General features: G+C 29.5%; 6 protein-coding genes across 6 annotated transcripts; 5 read left to right on the forward strand and 1 right to left on the reverse strand.

The window, feature by feature from the left end:
• Nucleotides 1–1771: 1771 nt before the first annotated feature.
• On the reverse strand, nucleotides 1772–2563 carry SAPINGB_P000734 (uncharacterized protein; the record flags this gene model as incomplete). Its single annotated transcript, XM_031995457.1, has 1 exon — nucleotides 1772–2563. The coding sequence occupies one exon, from the start codon at nucleotides 2561–2563 to the stop codon at nucleotides 1772–1774; it is 792 nt and encodes a 263-aa protein (XP_031851348.1).
• Nucleotides 2564–8231: 5668 nt separating this feature from the next.
• On the forward strand, nucleotides 8232–9023 carry SAPINGB_P000735 (uncharacterized protein; the record flags this gene model as incomplete). Its single annotated transcript, XM_031995458.1, has 1 exon — nucleotides 8232–9023. The coding sequence occupies one exon, from the start codon at nucleotides 8232–8234 to the stop codon at nucleotides 9021–9023; it is 792 nt and encodes a 263-aa protein (XP_031851349.1).
• Nucleotides 9024–12678: 3655 nt separating this feature from the next.
• On the forward strand, nucleotides 12679–13476 carry SAPINGB_P000736 (uncharacterized protein; the record flags this gene model as incomplete). The annotated part of the gene is made up of 1 exon (XM_031995459.1): nucleotides 12679–13476. The coding sequence occupies one exon, from the start codon at nucleotides 12679–12681 to the stop codon at nucleotides 13474–13476; it is 798 nt and encodes a 265-aa protein (XP_031851350.1).
• Nucleotides 13477–14918: 1442 nt separating this feature from the next.
• SAPINGB_P000737 (uncharacterized protein) lies at nucleotides 14919–16043 on the forward strand (the record flags this gene model as incomplete). Its single annotated transcript, XM_031995460.1, has 1 exon — nucleotides 14919–16043. The coding sequence occupies one exon, from the start codon at nucleotides 14919–14921 to the stop codon at nucleotides 16041–16043; it is 1125 nt and encodes a 374-aa protein (XP_031851351.1).
• A 1106-nt stretch (nucleotides 16044–17149) lies between these two features.
• On the forward strand, nucleotides 17150–17926 carry SAPINGB_P000738 (uncharacterized protein; the record flags this gene model as incomplete). Its single annotated transcript, XM_031995461.1, has 1 exon — nucleotides 17150–17926. One exon carries the CDS (start codon nucleotides 17150–17152, stop codon nucleotides 17924–17926), a length of 777 nt encoding a protein of 258 aa, XP_031851352.1.
• Nucleotides 17927–18239: 313 nt separating this feature from the next.
• Nucleotides 18240–19005, forward strand: SAPINGB_P000739 (uncharacterized protein; the record flags this gene model as incomplete). The annotated part of the gene is made up of 2 exons (XM_031995462.1): nucleotides 18240–18357; nucleotides 18464–19005. The coding sequence occupies 2 exons, from the start codon at nucleotides 18240–18242 to the stop codon at nucleotides 19003–19005; spliced, it is 660 nt and encodes a 219-aa protein (XP_031851353.1).
• Between the last annotated feature and the right edge of the window lie 5627 nt (nucleotides 19006–24632).

Raw genomic sequence — 24632 nt, forward strand, 5'->3', positions numbered from 1 at the left:
CAAATGTTTCCCTTCTTTTAATTTTTAAATTAGACTGTTCTTCCTTCGCTCTTCCTTAATACTTATCACTTAGAACTTAATACTTAATACGTTTTTCAAATTTTAAAAGATATTAATAACGTGACCAAGCACTTACTTGTTTTATTTTTGTTGTTATTCTGTTGTCATGTCAACACACATACACATTCTTACTAATCACATAAACCTAAATGAATAAGAAGAAAAAAAAAAAAAAAAATCCTCCGGTCGACCGTCCCCAAATGAAAAAAAAAATTTCTTCATATTAAAAGGAGCGGGGAGAAAGGGAGAAGAAATTTTTCCCAATAAAAAAAAAAAATAAAATAAAATAAAATAAATTTGAATATTTCTCTCTCTCTCTCTCTCTCTCTCTCCCCTTCATTGGCAACAATAAAAGTTCCGAGGTCGCTTCAAACGGTGCCTTACGGGTGGGAGCCCGTTCCATCATGATTTCGTTAAAATATTTATGGATTAATTAATCATTCATTCAAAACATTAATTAATGTTTTCGGTGAAACTGTTCACTGGTGCCCGTGTTAGTAACCCCTCCCCTCCCTCCCTCCCTCCCTCCTTCTCCTCCCCCCCTAGAAAAAGGAGAAACTTGTGGCGCCTGGCGGAGCTGCGGAGCTATTCAGAAGAAAAAAAATAAAAATAATAATAATAAAAAAGGAAAAAAATATCTTAAGATGAAAAAAAAAAAAAAAAAAAAAGACTTAATGTTGATAAAAAAAAAAAATTTTTGTTCTCTTTAAAAAAAAATTGTTCTGGTCGGTCCTTCGGTGCTCTTGAAATCTCATGCCGAGTCCTTCTTTAAATCTTGAGTAGTAGTAGTAGTAGTAGTAGTAGTAGTGATAGCTGCTAATCGGTATATAAGTCCAATTTTTCCTGGCCTTCATTTTGTTTGTTTAAACATAACAAAGGTATTTTCTTTTTTTTTTTTTTTTAATAAGTCTAATAGATTGGTTAAAATAATTAAAATAGAGATCATTAAAAATATATCGTTATTTTTGAAAAAAAAAAAAAAAAAAAATTCATTCTTTTTTTTTTTTTTTTTTATCTTCGGTCTTTGCTAATTTGATAATAACAAATACCCGACTGATAATTAATTTATTTATTGTTTGTTGATATCAAATATAAATGATTCGGGACTTTAATATTATTATTATTAGTCCTTAAAAAAAATGGGTACAACTAAAAAAAAATAAAAAATTAATGGTAGATCACCACGTTTTTCGGAAAAACTATTGAATATTAATTAGTCCTTCACCGCCTTCCTTCTCCTATATAAAAAAAAATAATAAAATAAATAAAAATAAAATTTTGTTAGTAGAGAAGGTATCCGCGAAACTTTGTAAAGTAAATCGGAGTAATCATAATACTGGGAACTAATAATAATAAATAAATAAATAAATAAAAACAATCTTGTATTCAGATACTTTTGTTTGTTACAAAAGTTTGGGTATTTCCAATTTTGTTTGTTTTTTTGTTTGTTTTTTTTTCAGTTACCTCCACGGGGGTATCTTTATATGGTACTCAAATGCCAGGTATCTTTATCTCCATAAAAAAAAAAAATCTAAAAAGAAAATCTAAAGAAACCAAAAAAAAAAAGTGAAAGAATGAAAGAATGAAAGAATGAAATAATGAAAGGGAGGAAAGAAAAATAAAATCAAAATATCAAATATTTTTATTAAGTCATTACTATTAAAAAAAAACAAGGCGTTAAAAAGTTCAAAAATTAAATAACTTTCTCACTTTATTTGGGGAAAACAGTGCCAGGCATGTAAATGACCTTGGGAACAAAGTAAGAGTTCTCATGAGTTGCTAGACCAGCATAAGCATTGTACCAAGCAAGAAGTGCAGTAATAATTCCAAAGTAACCACCAATCTTGTTGCAAACAGCAGTGTGACCCAAGTGTCCAATGACAAGGAACAAAAAGGTAATATCGAGGAACAAAAACAATGAGAAGAAAGCAACAGTAGACTTAACAGTAAGCATCAGTAACATGGTAGTAAAAATGAGCCAACCTAATAAGAAAAAGCCCACCATATCATTCCATTCTCTAGAAGTTGCATATGCAGCACGAAGACCAAAAGCATCAGTTTCAAGAGCTCCCCAAGCAAGCCAGAAACCTCCATAAGATGATAGAGCAGTTGCACCGAAATTGTTTTCAACAACAACTTCCCACATACCTGCAAGAAGTTGAATAAATCCACCGTAAAAGAATGCAAGACCAACAACACCTGCAGGGTCTGAAATATGACGAGCACGGACATTTACCAATGAAAGAACAAGAGTTGTGAGGGCAAAAGCAGAAAGACCAAGAGGACCTGGGTTAGCAAACTTGCGTGAGGGAGCTTCGGAAAGACCAACATTCAGGGAACCACCAAAGGCAGCCATGAGTTCATGCTTATAAACTTTGGTATCACCAATGTGTAAAACCTCTTGATCTTGATGACTTGATGTGGTAATGCGGTGAATGCGGTCATTATTTTCGTTTTCGAGGTTGTAAGAACCTTGTTTTTCGAGATCCAGTTGGGTGGTCATTGTATTAGGATATTAGTGTTGTTGTTGTTATATGAAAATGAAAATGAATATGAATATGAATATGAATATGAATATGAATATGAATATGAATATGAATATGAATATGAATATGAATATGAAGAGATTTGTTTTTATTTATTTAATTAAGATTGTAAGAAAGGAATTTGAAGATTGAATTAGATAATTATGATAATGAAGAATAGAAGAAGGAAAAAAAAAAAAGTGAAACATTGATGAGAATTGACCTCATCTTTATAGAATTTTTGAAAATGAGGAGAATTACTTTTTTTTGTTTTTAATCTTCATCTTTTCATCTATGTAGTTTTATTTTTTTCTTTTTGAATAGTTAAAAGAACCCCGCGCAAATACCAAGACTTTTTTTTTTGTTATATTCAAAGTTAATCTTGCGAGTAAGGATTTTTTTTTTTTTGTTTAAGCAATTAAGCAATTAAGAATTATATTTTTTTATTTTTTTTTACTACTAGCCCAGTATATACACTGTACTTACCTTTTTTTTTTTTTTTTTTTTTTTTCTTCCAGAAAAAACAGGTTAATTTGTTTTTTTTTTTTTTTTTTTTTTTAAAGGGAGACCATACATTATGCATAAGCTTTAAATGAGCCGCAGTAGTAGCAGCAAAAAAAAAATATATATATATATTTTTTTTATTTTTTTCCCTTTTTAAGTTAAAATGATGGAAAAATCTAGATATTACTTTTCTCCGAAGAGTTCAAAGTATTGGCACATTGAAAGGTGGGGGGGAAGGAGGGGGAGGGATAGAGAGAGAGAGAGAAAGATTTTTATACAATTAGAGAAGGGAGGGGGATTATGAAGAAGAAACAATTTGACCCCTCCTAGTCATGTGATTATTTTATTTTTTTAAGAAATGGATTTTTATTTTTATTTTTATTCTTATTCTTATTCTAATTTTTGTTAAAGAACAAAAAAATAACTCTCTTTTGAAATGAAGATTTTTTTTTTTTTAATAGATAAAATTAATGAATGATTATATTTGATAATAATAAAAGAAAAAAGAATTAAAATTAAAAAGTAAAGCTACAATTTTTTTTTTTTTTTTTATTTTGTTATTTATTTTGTTTTGATATTTTTAAATAAATTAATAAATTAATAAACTTCAGTTTAAAGTAGTAGTAAAATTGTATAAAAAAAAATTGATTAACCAACAAAATAAAGCAGAAAATAAAAAACTTTTCCTCCCATTTCTCCAGATTCTTTAGTACAGTATTTATTTTTATAAGTGTAATATATATACAATCACTCATTCGTTACATTGTAACATTGTAACATTGTAACATTGTAACATTGTAACATACTTTAAGATATTAATATATAGATATATAGATATAAAAAAAAAATTACCCCGCGTTTTTGTTAAAATAAAATAAAATAAAAATCTATTTTTGGATGGGAGTGTTTGGTGGGAAAGAGTTATACTAACAAGGCTGATTGAGTGACATTAAAAATTAAAAAAAAAAAAAATTAATTTTATTTTATTTTTAGAGCATTGATTAGAAATTAAGTAAAGATATGTTTTACGCAAACAACTCTCATAAAATTTTTAAAAAAATAAAAAAAAATCAGTTGATAATAGAATAAAAATAAAAATGAAAAATAAAAAAATTTATGACTTTGGGTATTTTTTTTTTCTTTTCTTTTCTTTTTTCTTTTCTTTTCTTTTCTAAAAAATGAAATAAATAAATTCCAATGGACTCGGGCCAAAGCCTGATTAAAATTCGGGACTCGGTCCAAAGCAAGTCTTTTTTATTTATTTATTTATTTATTTTATCAAAAGAAATGATTATATCACATCATAAAAAAAAATCAGGCGAGAAAAATTAAAAAAATGTGGGGGAAAGATATATTGATATATTGATATATTGATAGATTGATAGATTGATGTGTGTATATAAATTTGAATATAACATTTGTGTGTGTATATATATAGGTTTTTAAAAGGTCTTGGTTAAAGTATTAAAGTATATGTTTGCTACAAGACTTTGTGACAACAATAACAATAACAAGCCATTCTTCCATCCAGTATTAATTAATTAATTGTAATTATAATTGTAATTATAATTGTAATTAACCGACTAGCCTACTGCTGCCCCTCCTTCCTTTGAGTGATCCATCCATCGGTTGGGTGGCATTCATTTTACCATAGAAATATTCTCAATGGCGGGGCCTTTTATTTTTATTTTTATTTTTAATTTTATTTGGGTATCTTTGTGTATGAGCGTTTATATATGTAGAAGGCGGTGGCAGCCGGACTCGGACCCGAGTGGGACACAGAAAACGCGTGCTTAGTGCATGTCTTAGGAAGCCAGCCAGTCAACCAGTCAGCCACACCTTTATGACAATCAACAATAAAAAAAAAAAAAAAAAAAAAAAAAAAAGTTGCGCGATGCCAAGACTTGAATGATCACAAATACGCTACACCAAAAGGCCATAATTATCATCATCATCATCATCATCATCATCATAATCATCAATATCACTGACTGCTTTCTACCTGTTTTAACTCACATACACTTTCTCTCTCCCACCAGCCCCTCCAAAAATCTGTCCCTCCCCCCCTCCTCCTCCCCTCCCTTTTTGCCCCTCCAATGTGCCCAGCAGGAGAAGGTCCCGCAAGGCTCCGGTGGGAATTCTAAAATAAAAAAAAAAAAAAGGAAGACTTTTGAAGTTCCTCCGAGCGGCCTTTGCCATTATTACTATATTATTACTATTATTATTATTATTATTATTAAACATCAATCAAAAAGCTTTGATTTATTTTGTAATTTGTAATTTTTTTTTATATATGAAACAAGTAGAGATTCTTCTGATTAGAAATAGGATAGTTTGTTTTCGGATATAATGAAAACATCAACATCAACATCAACAACAACAACAATAATAATAATGATTATAATAATATCAAGGAACCGAAAAAAAAAAAAAAATAAAAAATAGCGGACTAAAGGAGTATGTTAGTAAGTCTTTCATATTATCCAAGGTCTTTGGTCTTTAAACAAACAATTGACATTTTTCTTTTTTTTTTTTTTTTTATTATGTTAATTAAAGTATTTAAAATCATCATATTAAAAATTCTAAATCTGCTTTAAAGTCGGGTACTAAAGACACGGGTACCGGGTCATGTGGATAACAAATGGACATTTGTAGTTGTAGTTGTAGTTGTTGTTGTTGTTGTTATTGTTATTGTTACATTACATTTACCCCACGCACCTTTCATACATGAACCAAATATATATATATATTAGTAGTAAACGGCTTTTTATTTTATTTTATTTTTATTTCACTGCCTATTAAAGAAGAAGAAATCCATGAACTAACTGATCGGTCGGTCGGGAAGAAGAAACACAAATGGACAATAAAGCAAAAAAAAAAAATCCTAATTTTTATTCTTTTTAAAAAAAAAACGTGAGAGCCTTCGGAGACAAGGACTTTTTTTTTTTTTTTAAGAAAGTTGCAACAGCTTAAAGATGAATTTGTGTAAGTTGTTGCAATTAAAAAAAAAAAAGTCCATTTCACAAACACACACAAGGCAACAACAATATTTGTTAAATTGTTATAAATTGTTAAAAATGTGTATATACAATATCAAAAAAAAAAAATAAAAAAATAAAGACTTTTGTTTTTTTCAATTACCACAGTAAAAGAACCCCACAGATGGGCCCCTCTTTGCCTGGCATCTTTGGCCGGAGGGCGTCTACTAAATGTCCGCTTAACGTGTTTAAAAAAGAGGTTGGAACAGGTAGACTTGAGACTTGAGACTTGGCGATGGTGATAGTGGGGAGGAAGAAAAGAAGAAAAAGACAAAAGTAAGCAGGGTTGGTTTAAAAGTGTGGATTTTTTTTTTCTTTGACTCTTTCAAAGATTCAAAAAATAAGAAACAGACTTTGGTATGAGATGGGTTTAAAATAATGGTCTTTTTTTTTTGAAAATAAAATGTTAAGATTAAAGAAGAAGAAGATAAATGATATTAAGATTGAATAATGATTAAAATGGAACGTTATTGATAGAAATTAAATTTTTTTTTTATTTTGTGAATATGAGAAAAAAAAAAAAAAAGAAGGAGAATCAGATATATATACGGAGATTAACATTATATTGAAAATATATTATATTTCCTATTTAAGACAAATATCGGAACCAAACTTTTTTTTTTTTTTTTTTTTCCCCTAAAATAGAAAGATCCGGAGGGAAGAAAGAAACAATTTTGTGGGGAATTTTTTTTTTTTTTTTTAAGAAATAGAAAATAAAATTTGACCGTTTTTTTTTTTTTTTTTTTTTTTTAAATGTCAAATAACAAAAAATAATTATAAATAAAAAAAATACTGGGTTAAACATTAACAAAAGATTAACCAAACATGAATCAAAAAAAATTGTAGAACTTTTAAGTAAAAGATCAATTGAAACAACCAAAAAAAAAATAAAACCAATTTAAAATCATTTCATTTAAAATAACTGTTTATGAAAATCATCTTCAATTATAAAAAAAATAAAAAAAAAACCATTAATGAATACATTTATTTATTTATTTTTTTTTTCCATTTGTCCCCAATGCTTTCTTCTTTTCATATGAGAGGGGTGTTTTTTATTTTATTTATTTATTTTATTTTTATTTCTTATTCAAAAGAAAATCGGATTTAACGGATTAGCTAGTTTTCCGTCTATAAGATTTTTTTTTTTTATCAATTGTGTATATATTTGGTTAAATAAATCATTTTTCTTCACAAATATAACTCATCTTTGGTGAATAAACTAATTCAAAAAAAAAAAAAAAAAAAAAAAAAAAAAAAAATCAAGTTAATTAGGACTTTTGTTTTTTTTTAATAGAATAAATGTTTTCATTGTTAAACTACTAAACTGCGGGGATTAAAAAATAACAAAAAATAAACAAATATTAGGAATTACTTTTTCAAATTTTTTTTTTTTTCATCTTTTCAAACAATCTCCAGTTATTAATTTAAAAATCAAAGCTTTTGTAGTTGATTCATTTTTTTTTTTTTTTTTTTGCTAAAATAATAATAATAATATATTTCTATATCATTAAGTTGAAAAAAAAAAAACCAATTCGTATAAAGTTTTATTATTTATTTTAAAAATAAAAACTCCCAAGTTGTAAACATGCAACAGGCCATGAAGTTTTATGTGTGAAATATATATTACCATTACCATTACCATTACCAATACCAATATTAATAACCAATCTCTCTCACCCTCCTTCTCCTCCCTATAAACTTTATTCCACTTTACGCTCAAAAGAACCTCATACTTTAAAGTTGTGCTTGTTTTTTTTTTTTTTTTTGTTATTATTATTTTTAAACTTCCATCTCTCCATTCCCCGCTTCAATATCAATCTCTCTCTCTTTTTTTTTCTTTCTTTCTTTCTAAAAATTAAATTTACCCCATTTTTTTTCGCCAAAAGTTAAACCATTTTACAAAAATAAAAAAAAAAAAGTATAAATACAAATTGACATTTCACATTGTAAAACATATTTTTTTTTATTCTTATTCCTATTCCTATTCCTATTCTTATTCAATATCAATTCATTTAATTTCATTCAAATAAAAAATATCCTTTTTAATTATCTAATTGCATCCTCAAAACAAAAACAAAAAAAAAAAAAACAAACAAAATAAACAATGTCAGCTCAAGATCACTTCGATATCGAAAAACAATCAGATATCCCAGAACAACCAGGTCCTCGCATTGCCCGCATTCAAACATCAGGCGAAGACAATGAAATCATTCATATTGGCGACACAAAAGTCTACAAACATGAACTTATGGCTGCCTTTGGTGGTTCTCTTAACGTCGGTCTCTCCGAAGCTCCCTCACGCAAATTTGCAAACCCAGGTCCCCTAGGTCTCTCTGCTTTTGCCCTAACTACTTTTGTTCTCTCACTCGTCAATGTTCAAGCTCGCGGCATCACTAACCCTTCAGGTGTTGTAGGACTTGCATACTTTTATGGAGGCTTCATTCAACTACTGGCAGGTATGTGGGAGGTTGTTGTTGAAAATAATTTTGGTGCTACTGCACTATCATCTTATGGTGGATTTTGGATTGCATGGGCTGCTCTTAATACAAAAGCTTTTGGTCTTAGAGCTGCCTATTCCACTGATCGTGAATGGAATGATGTTGTTGGATACTTTTTATTAGGTTGGTTGATTTTTACAACTCTTCTGCTATGCTTAACTGTTCGCTCTACTCTTATGTTTTTCTCGTTATTCTTTTTTCTCGAAATTACTTTTCTTTTCTTGGTCATTGGGCACTTGGGTCATACTACTGTTTGCAACAAAATTGGTGGCTATTTTGGACTCATCACTGCAATTCTTGCCTGGTACAATGCTTATGCGGGTCTGGCAACCCACGAGAACTCGTACTATGTGCCCAAGGTCATTTACATGCCTGGCACTGTTTTCCCCAAAAAGTAAAATGTGTGTTTTTTTTTGCAATTTTTAATGCTCTAAAAATATATATATATATATAAAGAAAATAAACTTATGTAATGAATCTCTTAATGAATGTCTTATCGTTTTTTTTTTTTTTTTTTTTTTTTTTTTTTTTTTTTTTTTAAAATCTAACGATTTTACTTATTGTGCAATAAAAAGGGATGAAAACCATGGGATTTAAAGTAAACTTAAGTTTAAATTAACTATTTAGTTATTAAATAAAATTTGAATATTATTTTTTTAATTTAGGTTTTTTTTTTTTTTTTTTTTTTTTTCAAGAGAAATTGTAGAATCTGAAAATGCAAAATTTTTTTTTTTCTCTGGTTTTAATATTGCATTCTTGATTTGGTGATATCTAATCAGCCGTGCGGCTTATTTATTTCTCTTTCTCGAGGAGGTGGGGAGAGGGGAGAAAAAAAAAAAAAAAAAAAAAAAAAAAAAAAAATTAATTGTCCGCGGTGTTTAGAAATATTGCAAAAAAAAAAAAAAAAAATCAATGAATTTTAAAAAAAATTTTTCATAAAAAGAAAAATATATATATATTTATATAAATCAATATTTGATTACAGAAATTATATTTCTTAATAAAAAGTGTTTACCAACGTTTTATAAAAATAAAAGCGGGGAGAAAGAGGAGTAGCGCATGCCTAGAAAAAAAAAAAGAACCCTCCAAGCAATCTAGAAAAAAAAAAGAGAGAAAGAAAGAAGAAAGAATTTTAATTTTTTTTTTAGGTAGTTATGACTATATAAATATGATTATAATAATATAATAATATGGGGATAAAAGAAAGCTAAGATAAGTAGGCATGTAATTGAAAAGAGTTATTATAACAGTTTTTAAATTTTTTTTTAATTTTTAATTTTTAATTTTTTAATTTTATTTTCATTTTTTCAAGTTAAAATAATAAGTTGAAAGAGAAGAAATAGTGTTATTGCTTAATTATACAGTATTTGAATTTATTAAAAAGAAGTTAAAAATAAATTCAAAATTGATCTATTAACACAAAAAAGGGAATTACCAAGAAAGCATTTTTTCTTATAATAAAAAGTTTATTATTTAAAAAAAAATGAATAAATGATAAAGATAATAATAAGGTAAGCTTATCGGTATATATATATATATATATATATATAAGACAATCAACAATTTATGGTTTTTCTTTTTTTTTTTTATTTCCAAATTTGGAAGAAAACCCCCCGAGGCCAAGCTTTTGACAGTTTTCTTTTCTTTCTTTTTAAATTCCATCTTATTGCGTCAAGAAAAAAAAAAAAAAAAAAAAAAAAACAGATTTTTTGTCTTTATAACAAATACCAAGAAAGGAACAAAAAAAAAACATTGTCAAGAAGAAGAAGAAAAAAAAAGAAAATAAAAATAAAGAAAATATGGGGTAGATCAAACGGTTTATTTATGCAAATATGGTAATTTGAAAATTGTAATTTTCCGGGATATCTGTTACACACATATATATATATATATATATAAATGTTTATGTTACAAGAAAAACAAAAACAAAAGAGATATTACAATAACTGCCTAGTTGACCAGATTTTAGATTTTAAACTAAAAATTGTATAAGATCAAAAAGATTATAGACTGGAAAGAAGTTTACTTTAAAAAAAAAGGGAAAAGTTTCGGGAAGAAAAGTAAGAAATGATTATTCATCTAATGTATTAGGATCACCGAAAAAAAAACAAAACTTACATATCTCCTATTCAATTTAAAGAGGGTTATATTAACTATAGATTTAATTTTGTTGCTGTATATGTAATTAAAGTAATGCATAAGAAACATGAGAGAGAGAGAGAGAGAGAAGGGTCCTAGGTTAAATATGTATGCCTCCATATTATTAACAATGAAAACTTGAGGGCGATGAAAACCATGGCAAAAAAAAAAAGAACAAACACACGCGCTACGGAAAAACTAGAACTTTTTTTTTTTAAAAAAAAAAAACAAAAAATTAAAAGATCTTGTCATCAACAAAAAGATTGAAAAGAAAAGAAAAGGAAAAAAGAAAAAGAAAAGCTTTGCGTAGACTTGAGACTGCACGCGTAGAAAATGATTTTTTTTCGGAGTAATTTCGGCGGGACAGTGATCAAGACAATATTTCGGGCCTTGTTCGGAACACCAATATGAATTTGTTGTTTGAAAATTTTTTTTTATTTTTTCCTTTTTATTTTTTTTTATATTTAATTAAAAAAAAACATTGAAATAAAAGAGAGAGAGAGAATAAAAAAAAAAAACATCTTTAAGCAATTTAATTTTTTTTTTAAAAGAATAGAATGTTGTTTTAAAGATTCAAGTTAGAAATTAGGAAATTTGAATAACTACTCAACATAATAATGTTAATACTCATTCATTTATAAAAGGCCTTATTTTTAAATATAGACCCTCCAATTCAATTCAATTCAATTCAATTCAATTTTAATTTTTTTTTTTTTGATTAAAAATTTTTGTAAAAATTGTAAAAAAAAAAAAAAAAAAAGAAAAAAAGGCCATCCGGGATTCGGTTTAATAAAATGAATCCGCCAAGTCTTCAAGTCCTTTTTTTTTTTTTTTTTTTTTTTTTTTCTAAAATTCATCATCACCACCCATTTTAATACACTCTTTTTCTGCTCCACAACATAACATGATCTTCTTAGGTTAAAAATTTTTTTTTTTTATATAATTTAAAAAAATACAAAGAAATCTATTAACATTGAATAAATCTTAAGCAAGATTTTTTTTTTTTTTTTCATTCTAATGTCAAAATCACATTGAATATATATATATATATATATATATGAAAAAAATATTCTCCCTCCCAAAAAAACTACTACTAGTATCAATAATCCAAACCTTTAAAAAAAGTGATTTTACCAAAACTTATTTGTATATAAAAATTGAGGTGGCCAATGCAATCCCCTTAATGGTAAAATCACAATTTCAACTTCCAGAATTGGAAGCTTTGGTTTTTCTAAAAAAAATATATATATATATATATCTTTTCTACCACCACGGCCTTATCCCCGCAGAATCACCGGGAAAGGAGGACCATAGAAGAAACTTACGTACTTCAAGGCCTGTTGCAAGCCTCCATCAAGATACCTTAAGATTGTACCCTTTTGTACACCCCTCCTTGTTCCTTGTTGTAGTTGTTGTAATTAAAAAAAAAAAAAAAATCAAATAGAATAGAATAATAGGATAACCTTATTCCATAAAAAGTTTTGTTTTACGCCCAAAAGTAGGACACACTTTAAAATTGTGCTTGTTTTCAACATCCGCACTAAAAACTCAAGCTTCTTATAGGTCTTCAAATTAAAAAAAAACATATTTAAATTTTTATTTTTATTTTTTTACTCTATTTTTATTCTTTCATTCCCCCGCTTTTTTTTTTTTTTTATTCTTTAAATCCAGTTTATTTTTCAAAAATATTCGTATTACCCCATTTTTTGTAAATCAGTTTAATAGGAAACAAAAAAAAAAAAAAACTATAAATATAGATTGATTCTTCCTTAAAGTTCTTTTTTTTTTCTTTTCCTTTTCTCATCATTATAACTTTTCTTCAATAAAATAAATCTTTCACTTACACTTTTTTTTTTTTTTTTTTAAATCCAACACTCTCAAATACTTTTCAATCACATAACCAACAAAAAAAAAATGGCAGCACAAGAACACTTTGACCTTGAAAAACAATCAGACTACCCCGGAGAAACCGGAACCCCAATCGCCCGCATCCAAACCTCAGGACAAGACAATGAAATCCTTCATATTGGCGACACAAAAGTTTACAAGCATGAACTCATGGCTGCCTTTGGTGGTTCCCTGAATGTTGGTCTTTCCGAAGCTCCCTCACGCAAATTTGCCAACCCAGGTCCTTTGGGTCTTTCTGCCTTTGCTCTAACCACTTTCTGTCTCTCGCTAGTCAATGTCCAAGCCCGTGGTGTTACTAACGCATCAGGTGTTGTTGGTCTTGCTTACTTTTATGGTGGTATTATCCAACTTTTGGCCGGAATGTGGGAGATTGTGGTTGAAAACAATTTCGGTGCCACTGCTCTGTCTTCCTATGGTGGGTTTTGGCTAGGCTGGGCTGCTCTTAATACAAAAGCTTTTGGACTCAGAGCTGCATATTCTTCTGATCGTGAATGGAGTGAAGTGGTGGGCTTCTTTTTATTAGGATGGCTTTTATTCAATACCATGTTGCTTATGCTCACTCTTAAATCTACTTTTATTTTCTTCATTCTTTTCTTTGTTGTTGAACTTACCTTTTTGTTTTTGACTATCGGACACATTGGCCACAGCACTGCTTGCAACAAGGCTGGTGGGTACTTTGGACTTATTGCATCAGTTTTGGCCTGGTACAATGCTTATGCTGGTCTGGCGACTCACGAAAACTCTTACTTTGTGCCCAAGGTCATTTACATGCCTGGCACTGTTTTACCTGAAAAGAAGAAATAAAGAAACAAAGTATGATGATGATAATGATTTCTTGTCTTTTTTTTTTTGCATTTTACCCTTTTTTTTATATATAAATATTCACTAAAAATCATGTAATTAATGAACCTCCTAATGTCTTTGAAAAAAAAAAAGAATTTGAAAACAATTTTAGGTTTCTATATTTAACCCATTTGTTTGCACTGAAACAAAATATTGTACTGTTTCTTGGTTTCTTAAAAAAAATCAACCAAAAAAAAATAAAAAATTAAAAGTTTTTTTTACGAGCAGTTTTTCATGCGATAAATTTTATGTTTTTTTTTATTTTTTTTTATTTTAATTTATCGAGAAATATTTCTGTTAATACTTTCTGTTAATGCAAGGCTCTATATTAGGAAATACTTTAACAGCCGTGCGGCTCATTATCGAGGTACAACAACATACGACGCAGAAAAAAATCAAAAATTTTTTTTTTTTTTTTTTGATTTTTTTGATTTTTTGGCAAGTTTTTTCGGTACGAACCCATCCGTTAAGGGAAGTCTTAAAGAGAGTTAAAAAAAAAAAAAGACAAAATTAATGCCAGATAAAATGAGTCGACTGTTTTCCTAAGATTAAATTGATAACTATTAGCTAAGAGTTTACCTTTATTTTTTTTTTTTTTTACCAATCTGAAAAAAAATATTAGTTAGTATAACTAGACTAGATGAACAAATTGTCATCATGATATTACAATATAAATAACAAACACATTTGAAACGGTAGTTTACACCGTTTTTTTTTTCCCACTTTGACAACCTGAAACCAAATTTGGTTGAAATAAAATAAAAGAAAAGAAAAAAAGAAGAAAAAGAATACCATGGTTATACTGCCTTGAAAGACTATTTGTTCAATTATCGTGACTCATTTTAGATAAGAAGAAAAAAAAAAAAAAAAAAGAGAAGTTTGAATCTACTTCTGATTTCATTTTTTTTTGGCGCGCTGATAAGACCAGAGAAGAAAAAAAAGAAAGAAAGAAAGAAAGAAAGAAATGCTTGAGAAACAATTTTTTCTTTTTTAAAAAAAAAAGATACACTTATTGATCAATATCCATACTAAAGAATCTATTGAAAACAATATCTAGTCATAATAATACCATAATACATACTTGGAGATTCTTAAAGTTCATTTGGTTGAAAAGATTCCATTTTGGTGTGGAAGAGAGAGAAAACTAAAAAAAAAAAAAAAAAAAAAAAAAAAATCTCGCGACTTAGCAACAATTACCCAAATAGGAGTCTGACTAAGCGCGGCAACGGTTTCTACCAGGAATTTTTTTTTTTTTTTTTGTTTTTCTTTTAAGCGCGCTCGAAATCTTCCATTTAAATATCACGGTTATCGCCAGTCTTTTGGTAGTTTTAGTATTTAACTAATTAGTTAAAACTACACATCTCACTTTACAAAAAAAATAAAAATAAAAATAAAAAAGAAACATGTCTCTTAAATCACAACCTATCGTCATTGTTGGCGCCGGAGTCATTGGTCTTTCGGCAGCTCTTGTACTTAAACAACAAGGTTACTCAGATGTCACGATTGTGGCTGAGTATCTTCCTGAATCTGGAGGCAATTCACCCTACTATACATCCACAAAGGCAGGCGCACATTTCCGTCCATTCCCCTCGCACAACATTTCAGACGTACGGGAATCAGAGTACACTCGTCATACATACCGGTTTTTAAAGGAACTTTCTGCAAAACATCCGGAATCTTCTGTACGCTTTGTACGCGGATACGATTGGATCGATGACCCATCTCCACTCTACACAAGTCTCCAAAAACATTACACAAAACAAATGCCTAACTTTGATGTCCTTGATACAAAGGGACTCCCTAAGGGAATTACATTTGCATGTGGTTATGATACCTGGGTTGTCAATGCTCCGCTCTATGTTTCATTTTTATATCGCCGACTAGCATTCCATTATGGCGTCAAGTTTATTCAACGTAAACTTGCATCACTCGAAGAAGCTTATACAATTGTGCCAGGTACTGCAGCAGCTGTTATTAATGCTACGGCTACTGGGTTACAATACGATGGTTCACTTGATCCTGCATGTTTCCCGATCCGTGGCCAGACATTATTACTGCGCGTGCCGCCTACATGCCCATATCTCCATAAGACCATTACTCACCAGAACGTAGCCTCTGGGGAATGGACTTTTGTGATTCCACGGCCACTTGATGGTGGACTTATTTTGGGTGGTACCAAGCAAATTGGGAGTACAGTTGCAGATGTGATTGATGCAGATGTTGAAGCCCTTGCTACCCGTGCACTCAAGTATTTCCCCGAAGTATTTGTTGGAACTAAATCTACCCAGGGTTCTCAACCTGTGTCTGCAGGGCTTGACATTGCCAAAGTTAACGTGGGGTTCCGGCCAGCCAGACGCGGTGGGTCGCGTGTAGAAGCCGAACGTGTGAATAAGGGACAAGGTTCTGGTCGAGTGATTGTTCATGCTTATGGAATTGGAGGTATGGGGTTTGAGGCCTCTTATGGAATGGCTTTACACGTGGTAGAACTTTTAGAAGGAGGTCATTCAGGTCTACAGCCCAAGTTATAAGAAGAAAAAAAAAAAAAAAAAAAAAAAAGAAGGTCTGTGATCATTATAGAGGTGAAGGTGGAGTTTTTTTTTTTTTTTTTTTTTTTAATTGGATAATTGGATTTAGATTTAAAATTTATAAATGAATATAAAATAATTTTGTTAATTTTGTTAAAAAAAAATTTTTTTTTTTATATATACAAATATTAAATTAATGATAAAATTAAGGAAAAGTCTGGGTGGAAGGAAATTCCAATCGGGGCTTTCGGGACGCGCGCCGGAATTTTTTTTTTTTTTTTTTTTTTTTTTAATTTTTAATTTTTTTTTTATGGAGGGGTGAGTTATGTAGTGGGAAAAAAAAAAAAATCAGCGCGGGGTTAAAAAAAAAAAAAAAAAAAGAAAAAAAACACACACACACACACACACACAAACAAGTGGCTGGCTGGCTGACTGACTGACTGACTGACTGACTGACTGGCTGACTGACTGACTGACTGACTGATTTGTTTGTTTGTTAGTAGTGACGGAAAATTCTCCTCATTGTGATGGATGTGGTGGGGGCCAAATTTTTTTTTTTTTTTTTTAGTGATAGATTTTCACAGCAAATATATTAGCAGCAACAGCAGCAACAGCAGAAACAGCACCAGCACCCGCAAGCCCGACGTAACGAGAGTGGAAAGTATTGCGGAGAAAGAAAGTTGGAAATTAAAAAAAAAAGAAAAAAAAAAAAGAATATTTTTGTTATTTTTATTATCATGAGATTTTTTTTATTTTTTTATTTTTTTATTTTTTTATTTTTTTATTTTTATGCTTATTTGAAAGGTTACTTGGATTCTTGTTTAGTAGCTTAATTTTGAGGAGAAAAATAAAAAAAAAGAGAGTGTGGGGTTATTCAAATAAATAAATAAATACATAAATAAATATATATATATAAAGACTTTGAAATATCTCCAGATTCTCTCTTTCTTTTTCTTTTTCTTTTTCTTTTTCTTTTTTTTTCTCATTCTATTCTATTATTCTATTCTACTATTCCATTTTATTATAATATCTTAATATCTTAATCTAATATATCAAAAAAAAAAAAAAAAAAAAAAAACTCTCCTTCTTAAATACCAACTCATACAAAAATGTCAAACTTTGATCTTGAAAAACAGGGAAGCCACGACTCAGAACCCCCTCAAATCTCTCGCATCCAGACTTCTGGACCTAGCAATGAAATTCTTCACATTGGAGATACAAAGGTCTACAAACATGACCTCATTGCCGCTTTCGGAGGTTCCTTAAATGTCGGTCTAACAGAAGCTCCCTCACGCAAATTCGCAAACCCAGGTCCTCTTGGTCTCTCTGCTTTCGCACTCACTACTTTCTGTCTCTCTCTGGTAAATGTCCGTGCCCGTGGTGTCTCTGACCCTGCAGGTGTTGTTGGTCTTGCATTCTTTTACGGTGGATTTATTCAACTTCTTGCAGGTATGTGGGAAGTTGTTGTTGAAAACAATTTCGGTGCAACTGCTCTATCATCTTATGGAGGTTTCTGGCTTGCTTGGGGAGCTCTTGAAACTGATGCTTTTGGTCTTCGTGCTGCATATGCAACTTCTAGAGAATGGAATGATATGGTGGGCTTTTTCTTATTAGGTTGGCTCATTTTTACTACCATCCTGCTCTGTCTTACCGTCAAATCTACTCTCGCCTTTTTCTCACTCTTCTTATTCCTTGAAATCACTTTCCTTTTTTTGGTAATTGGACATTTGGGTCACACTGCTGTTTGCAACAAGATTGGTGGTTACTTTGGAATCATCACATCACTTCTTGCCTGGTACAATGCTTACGCTGGTCTGGCAACTCATGAGAACTCTTACTTTGTTCCCAAGGTCATTTACATGCCTGGCACTGTTCTCCCCAAATAAAAATGGTTTCAACTGAAAAATAATGTCTTCTTTTTGTTAGTTTTTTATTATATTAAATATAGTATATTTTTTTAATTGTACACATACTTTTTGTCTTTCTTTGTTGTAAAAATCCAAAAAAAAAAAAAAAAAAAAATCATGGGCCCTTTTTTTTTTCTTCCACAATATGAAATTCACGTGATCTTCTAAGCCTACAAATACGCAATTATTATCTTCTATTTTGGTACTTTTTTTTTTTTTTTTTTTTTTTTTTTTCTTTTCAACTCCTCTCACTTCTTTTCTTTAATCGATTTACTTCTTAGAGATCATAAAAATGAACTTCCCTGAACCCTTTTCTGGAAATGGAATTTACGAAGAAATTCCAGACCCTCAAATAAGAGTCAAATCAAATCATCGCATCTCTATTATCTTCTCTACAGTTTCCCACCAATGTAAGTATTATCGATCGATATCTTTCAAAAATTATTAATTAAGCACTTGGCTCAGCCTCCTAATAAATAAATAAATCAAACTCACCCTCTAACTCAAACTATATAGCACAAAACCTCATCCTAAATGAAAAACAACTCCAATCCGCATTCACAGCTCTTGGGTTCCCAGAACAAACGCTTTCACAAGAAACCATCGAAGCCTTATACTCTTTAGGCCATTCACTTTCTACAGAATCTACAAACAGCCCCACACTTTCATCCTCCCCACCAGGTATAGACAACTATGCTTTCCACTCTCTTTGGTCCATTCTCACCACCATCCAAAACATCTTCCACTATCTCGATCTTGACCATGATATGCTCATCTCTCCATTCGCACAAAACCAAGGCTTTCACCAGTTTACCCAGTATCTTAATTCCACAGCCCCAGAGGGGACCTTATACCCAAGACAAATACCTCCCAAAACAACAAAACGTTACTACATCTCTCCATCCGCTGCTAATAGTGTCACCCTCGACATGTTTGTATGCTCTTGTATTAATCAATACCAAGCTTCAAGACTTTTGCTAAAACTGGATCCTTTTGGTACAGGTGTGATCCAAGTTGATTATGAAAAGTTTCTATATGAAGTTTCTGAGTTATTGTAAAAAAAAAATTAATAATAATAATAATAATAAACATTTACTGAAATCGCAGTAACTCAAAAAAATGGCCTTTACCTAATTATTAGCACCAGATATTCGTTTATTGCAACAAGTTATTATGTCAATTTTTTTTTTTTTTTTTTGTAATATGAGACCCAAAAATATATGCTTTTTTTTTTGTTCTAAAAAACAAAATAAAAGTGCTGATAAATCGATTAGTTAGGAATTTTTAAAGTTAACGAAATCATGCAAAAACCATGATTAAGAAAAAAAGATATTTGGAATCAATTATATTGATAATTCTATATAATTTGGATTTGAATTTGGTATTTTATATATATTTTTTTGTTTGGAGAGGACATCACAAAGCATAACTAAAAATGAGACGGGTAGTTTAAGGACCATTCACTGTTCATCTTGAAATTGGTTTACATAAGTTTTTTTAGTATAAAAACTTCATGATATTAAAGTCAATAACCAAATGACTAATTAGGAGCTTCTTTAATTCTCGAACATATTGTTTTGAATGTTGTTTTCACAGTTTTTTGAATTCATTTTTTGATGGTTCCATAAGCTTGGTTATGAAGAGAGAGGGAGTGTGTGTAAGTTTAACTAAATCGGTTTAATGTACAAATTTAAAATATCCAAAACTTATACAACTAGCCGTTTTTTATTTGCATAAAAATAAAATAGTAAACAAAAAGATTAGCCCTACGGGGGGCTCGAACCCCCAACCTTGAGATGACACTTTAATAAGAGTCTCACGCTCTACCGATTGAGCTAGCAAGGCAAATAACTGTAATGCAGCACCTATATGTGAAAAGAAATACGTGCCCATTAAAATTTACAAAAAAAATAAATATTTTAAGGCGACTTGGACTGAAACGGATATCTCCAGAGATGGACATGTCGACTCTCTTAAACAGTTTAACTGGATTACAAGAGATTGTAAGCTTTATCTCTGCTTGGAGGGATTAAGAAATACAATTACAGCGTTGATGAAGACAAGTGGAGATAGGTTGGGAAAGTTTGGTTATTTTTAACCCCCTGTTCCTCGTATGCTGGTATCAGGACTTATTTTCGGGCTGTTGGAGATGCAATGATGAAGGCAAAATTAAAAGTTTATTATCAAAATGAAAAGATATATAGTATGGACAAGAAGGATAGCGCAGATGCTGATGTTATATAATTCTATAACCCTTGAATAAAAACAAACAAACAAACAAACAATTTAAGGCGACTTGTTCTTTTGTAATATTACCCTCTGATTATCGTAAGATGGCATTAGAACTTAGTTTTGGGCTGTTGAAGATGCATTGTTGAAGACAAATTAAAAGTTTATTATGAAAATGAAAAGATATATAGTATGAACAAGAAGGATAGTGCAGATGCTGATGTTATATAATTCTATAACCCTCAAATAAAAGCCAACAAACTAACAAACCAACAAATGGTGAATTAAAAATTTAATCAAGCAATTTTTATATTTATATTTAATTTTTTATTTCTTAAATTATAAATTATAAATTCAAAGGTTATTTTTAAAAAATATCCTACGTTTATAGATCTAAACAACCTATGCTGAAAATGTACACGCAATAGTTGGCAAGCTACCAAGGTTAAGCAATTAAAAGAGTAACGTTGATTGTTGATTAATTTTATTTGAATATGTTTTTAATCTATGTGTTGAATAATTTTAAAAAGAGGCCCTAATTCCAGCTTACAAGAAACAGAAGGAACTTGTTTATTAGTCCTAAACCCATGCCACCGTTTTCTACTATTATTCACATATACCGGGATATTTATTAGTTTCTTCCAATACGATATAGTTAAAGTTTATTTGGAAGCCAATTAAAATGTACAGAATAGTCTGCTTTTTTACACTCCCGAGTAGCCTGAGGTTTCATGTGTATTCCGGTACATTTCCACCAGGAAAGAGAGGTGTTATGAAATCAAACATAGTGATTTTAGTGCTTAAACTATTATTTTTTTATCCACATCTATTTTTTTCTAGTCGTTTGTTTTTTTATTTATTTAGTTTCATTCAAGTTTATATATAGAATTATATGACATCAGCATCTGCACTATCTTTTTTCTTTTTACTAAATGTTCATTTTCACAATAAATTTTAATTTGTCTTCAAAATTGTATTTTAAATTGTTCAAAAATAAGTTATCATTATTGTTCACTAAAATAAAAAAGTCGAAGACCATATCTTTAATTGTTTGTTTGTTTGTTTGTTTGTTTTTATTCAAGGGTTAAAGAACTATATAACATCAGCATCTGCGCTATCCTTTTATTGTCTGACTATGTGACTTGCCGGATTTCATTTGTACCTTTTTAGTACGGGTGGTTTCTGTTCTGTGCGTTTTCAGTAGCCCGGAAGATCATATCTTTAATTTTTTGTTTGTTTGTTTGTTTGTTTTTATTCATCATATCTTTAATCGTTTGTTTGTTTTTATTCAAGGGTTATAGAATTATATAACTATATCTTTAATCCATGACAGGATTTTAGAAATTTTTTGAAAATGCTTCAGTTTGGACTAGAACTCACATGTTTTACTTGTGATTACTAAGCAAGCTTCGTTGGCTCAGTTGGTAGAGCGTCAGTCTCATAGTTCCAATTAACTGTGCTATCTGAAGGTCGAGAGTTCGATCCTCCCACGGAGCAGCTTTTTTTTCTTTTTTAAATTTATTTTGTTCTTAAGTATCATACTTTTGTCATTGGGTAGTGTAAAAATTATTTGACATAACGTAATGGTGCTATTTGAAACCTCTTAAAAAGATTTTATAAAGATGTTGAGATTCGTAAATACACCCAGTATCAATAATCGCTTAAAATATGCTGGAATTTGCAAAAAAACTTTCAAATTTAGCAAGTCGTAAAATGAATTTATTTATAATGAAAAAAAAAAGCATATAGGTTTTATTCTAGCTAGAATAAATAAGAGTTATGTTTATTTGATTGAGGGGTATCGACAAGATTGACTTTTTTCCAATTCCCTTTTTTTTGCACCCTAAACTCCAGCCAACAAGACATACTTTTTTTTAAGTTTATCAATTATGAACCAATTGAAATGGTCTTTAAACCAAAACACAAACATTTAGTGACATAGTCCCATTTCTTCTAAGTTATCCTTTGAAATTTTTCTTTTGTTACTTACTATTCATTATGCTAAAGATATTCCCAAATTTCTGGATTTAATGTGTGTTGTTTCAGTGTTTCAACATGGTGTTGAGATTATAGAACCATCAAAAATCAATTCCTTTTCCAACTTATTTTAAACCTTCCTTGTTCTTTTCCCAATACATATCATATATATATTTTTGCTTCAAATTTTAAAATATTTCCACTGGGTTAGGTTGCTTTAATAAAATAAATTTTTTGAGCAACCACTTGGTTTTGATTAATAAAGGTCTCCAATATCAAAGTGTCTCAAAACAATCCAATTATCAAGCGGTGGTTGATCCAGCTCAAGACAATATATTTAACTAGGATCAGTGAACAAACTGATTTTTTTTGGCTTATTTAATTTTGTTTATAAGTCATTAAAACAAATTCTACACTATCAACAATTTCTAAAAAGATGAAAATGAAACAAAAAAAGTGGGCAATATATGGAGAAAAACCTTTTAGGGTCTTTTCCTTAATCGATTGCATTTCATTTTTGATGATCCACAAAACCTAACCACTGCAGTTATTTTGGCATATTTTCATGTTAAAAAATAAAACTCCGGCAGGGGAGAAGGAGCAAGTAGAAAAGTTAACTAGGTGTGTCTATCATGTTTTATTTATGTATTAGTTTTTCAACACTTTCCAATTTCGTTTCTCTTTTTATAATCAATCCTCTTTTTGAGATTCTCCGCTTGATTTGGAAACAAAAAAGAAGCATTAGAAAAAAAAAAAAAAAAAATAGAATTTCTTGAATAAATCGATTAACAAATTTTTTTTTTACTCTTTTATCCATCGCCAGAGGAAAGAAAACATATTGAAAACTTTTTTTCTCGCTATTCTTATTTCAAATAGTATAATATAAAACCTTTAAATGAAACAAGAAATCGTATCAAATAAAAAAAAATCGGAATATATGTCTTCTCTTATAATATCAATCTCTAAAATTCGTATCTTGCTGGCCATATTTTATGCAGGTTAATGCTAGGGAGGTGCAAAGAGAAGAGAAAAAACATTGAGAGGGTAAAAAAATAAACACTTTTAAAGTAAATCATCGATCGAAAAAATCAAAAGGCGTATTTGAATGATAGACTTATCTGAACCTTGAAGTCAACCAAGTCAATTTTCAAATAGACTAAAAAAAATAAAGTCAATCCTATTTTGGTAACCAAATTTTTGTACTCACAATTTTCTCCTTAAATATTTTTGTATGACTTTCTTTTTTTTTATAGCCATGACCGCCAGAGTGTGGAGAAATTAAGATTTTTTGTTGCCGTTCTGTAAACCAGATTTTTATATGGTTTTCATTTGAGAAAGAGGGGAATAAAAAAAAAAGGTTAGCAAGCTTTATTTTTTATTAAATTAATGAATATATTAAATGAAACGTAACTTCCGCAAAACAAAATTAAAAGAATATACCATTTTTTTTTCTTTTTATCAAAAGTAAATATAATGAAATCTCCACAAAAAAAAGTTTTCTAATTTTCTTCTATTAAAGGTGTATGTTAAAAGTAGTTCTTATTTTGATTTAACCTGTCAATTTTTTTTTTTTTTGATATTCTTTAACTTAACCCGATTAAAAAAAGAAAGTCTCACAAATTTTAACCGGTGAATTAAGAACAGACTTTAATGAATAAAAGACGTCATTGAAAAGGGCATCCAAAAATTCGTTACTAACTCTTTTAATGTTCTTCTATGGTTTTTAAAATTGATATTAGACTGCTAAATATAAGTCTTTAGCCATCTTTAAAAAAAATATCCTTGCTTTTATATTAAATCTTATCTTGTCTTATTTTCTCTTTTAAAAACCTTTTTATCTGACTTTTTTTTCTTCAAAATAAACTTTTAAGAGCTTTATATGGGAACATGCATTACCACTAGTCGTTCAAGTTATTAAACGATTTCACACATTTAAAAATAAATAAATAAATTCATTCATTTTCCGTTAAACCAAAACTAACTCTGCATGTTATTGAGAGTTTCTTTCATCCAGTTTTTTTTTAAAAAAAAAAAAACGAACCCAAAGTCTTCAAAATATCTACTGGTACTGTTTTTGTTTTTGTAAAACAAGAGTGCAATCATTTTATTTGAACCCTTTTTTTAGTTACAAGATAATTGAAAAGATTGTAGATGGGTTGTTTTTATGAATTGAGCCTACGAAAATATATTTGTTAAGGAAGATGTCTTGCAAACCGGTATGCCGTTTGAATATTGTGGATAGGACTATAATTAAGAACTTTTCTGGTGAAATATGTTCAAGTGTATTGGCATTCAGAATGACGGCACACATAAAAAAATTCTCTTTTACTTTAAATCATTTATAAGCATCTATGTATATTTGAAAATGATGTTGTGTGTATGGAATAGTTAGTTATTTAATTAAGTGGGGTGGTTGTTTTTATCTTTTGATGACAATGCAGTTGATGCGATGACTCTCCAGAGCCACAAAAAAAAATCG

The sequence above is a fragment of the Magnusiomyces paraingens genome (assembly GCF_902498895.1).
Source record: "Magnusiomyces paraingens strain CBS 517.90 genome assembly, contig: contig1, whole genome shotgun sequence".
In the NCBI taxonomy this organism is placed as follows: Eukaryota; Fungi; Ascomycota; class Dipodascomycetes; order Dipodascales; family Dipodascaceae; genus Magnusiomyces; species Magnusiomyces paraingens.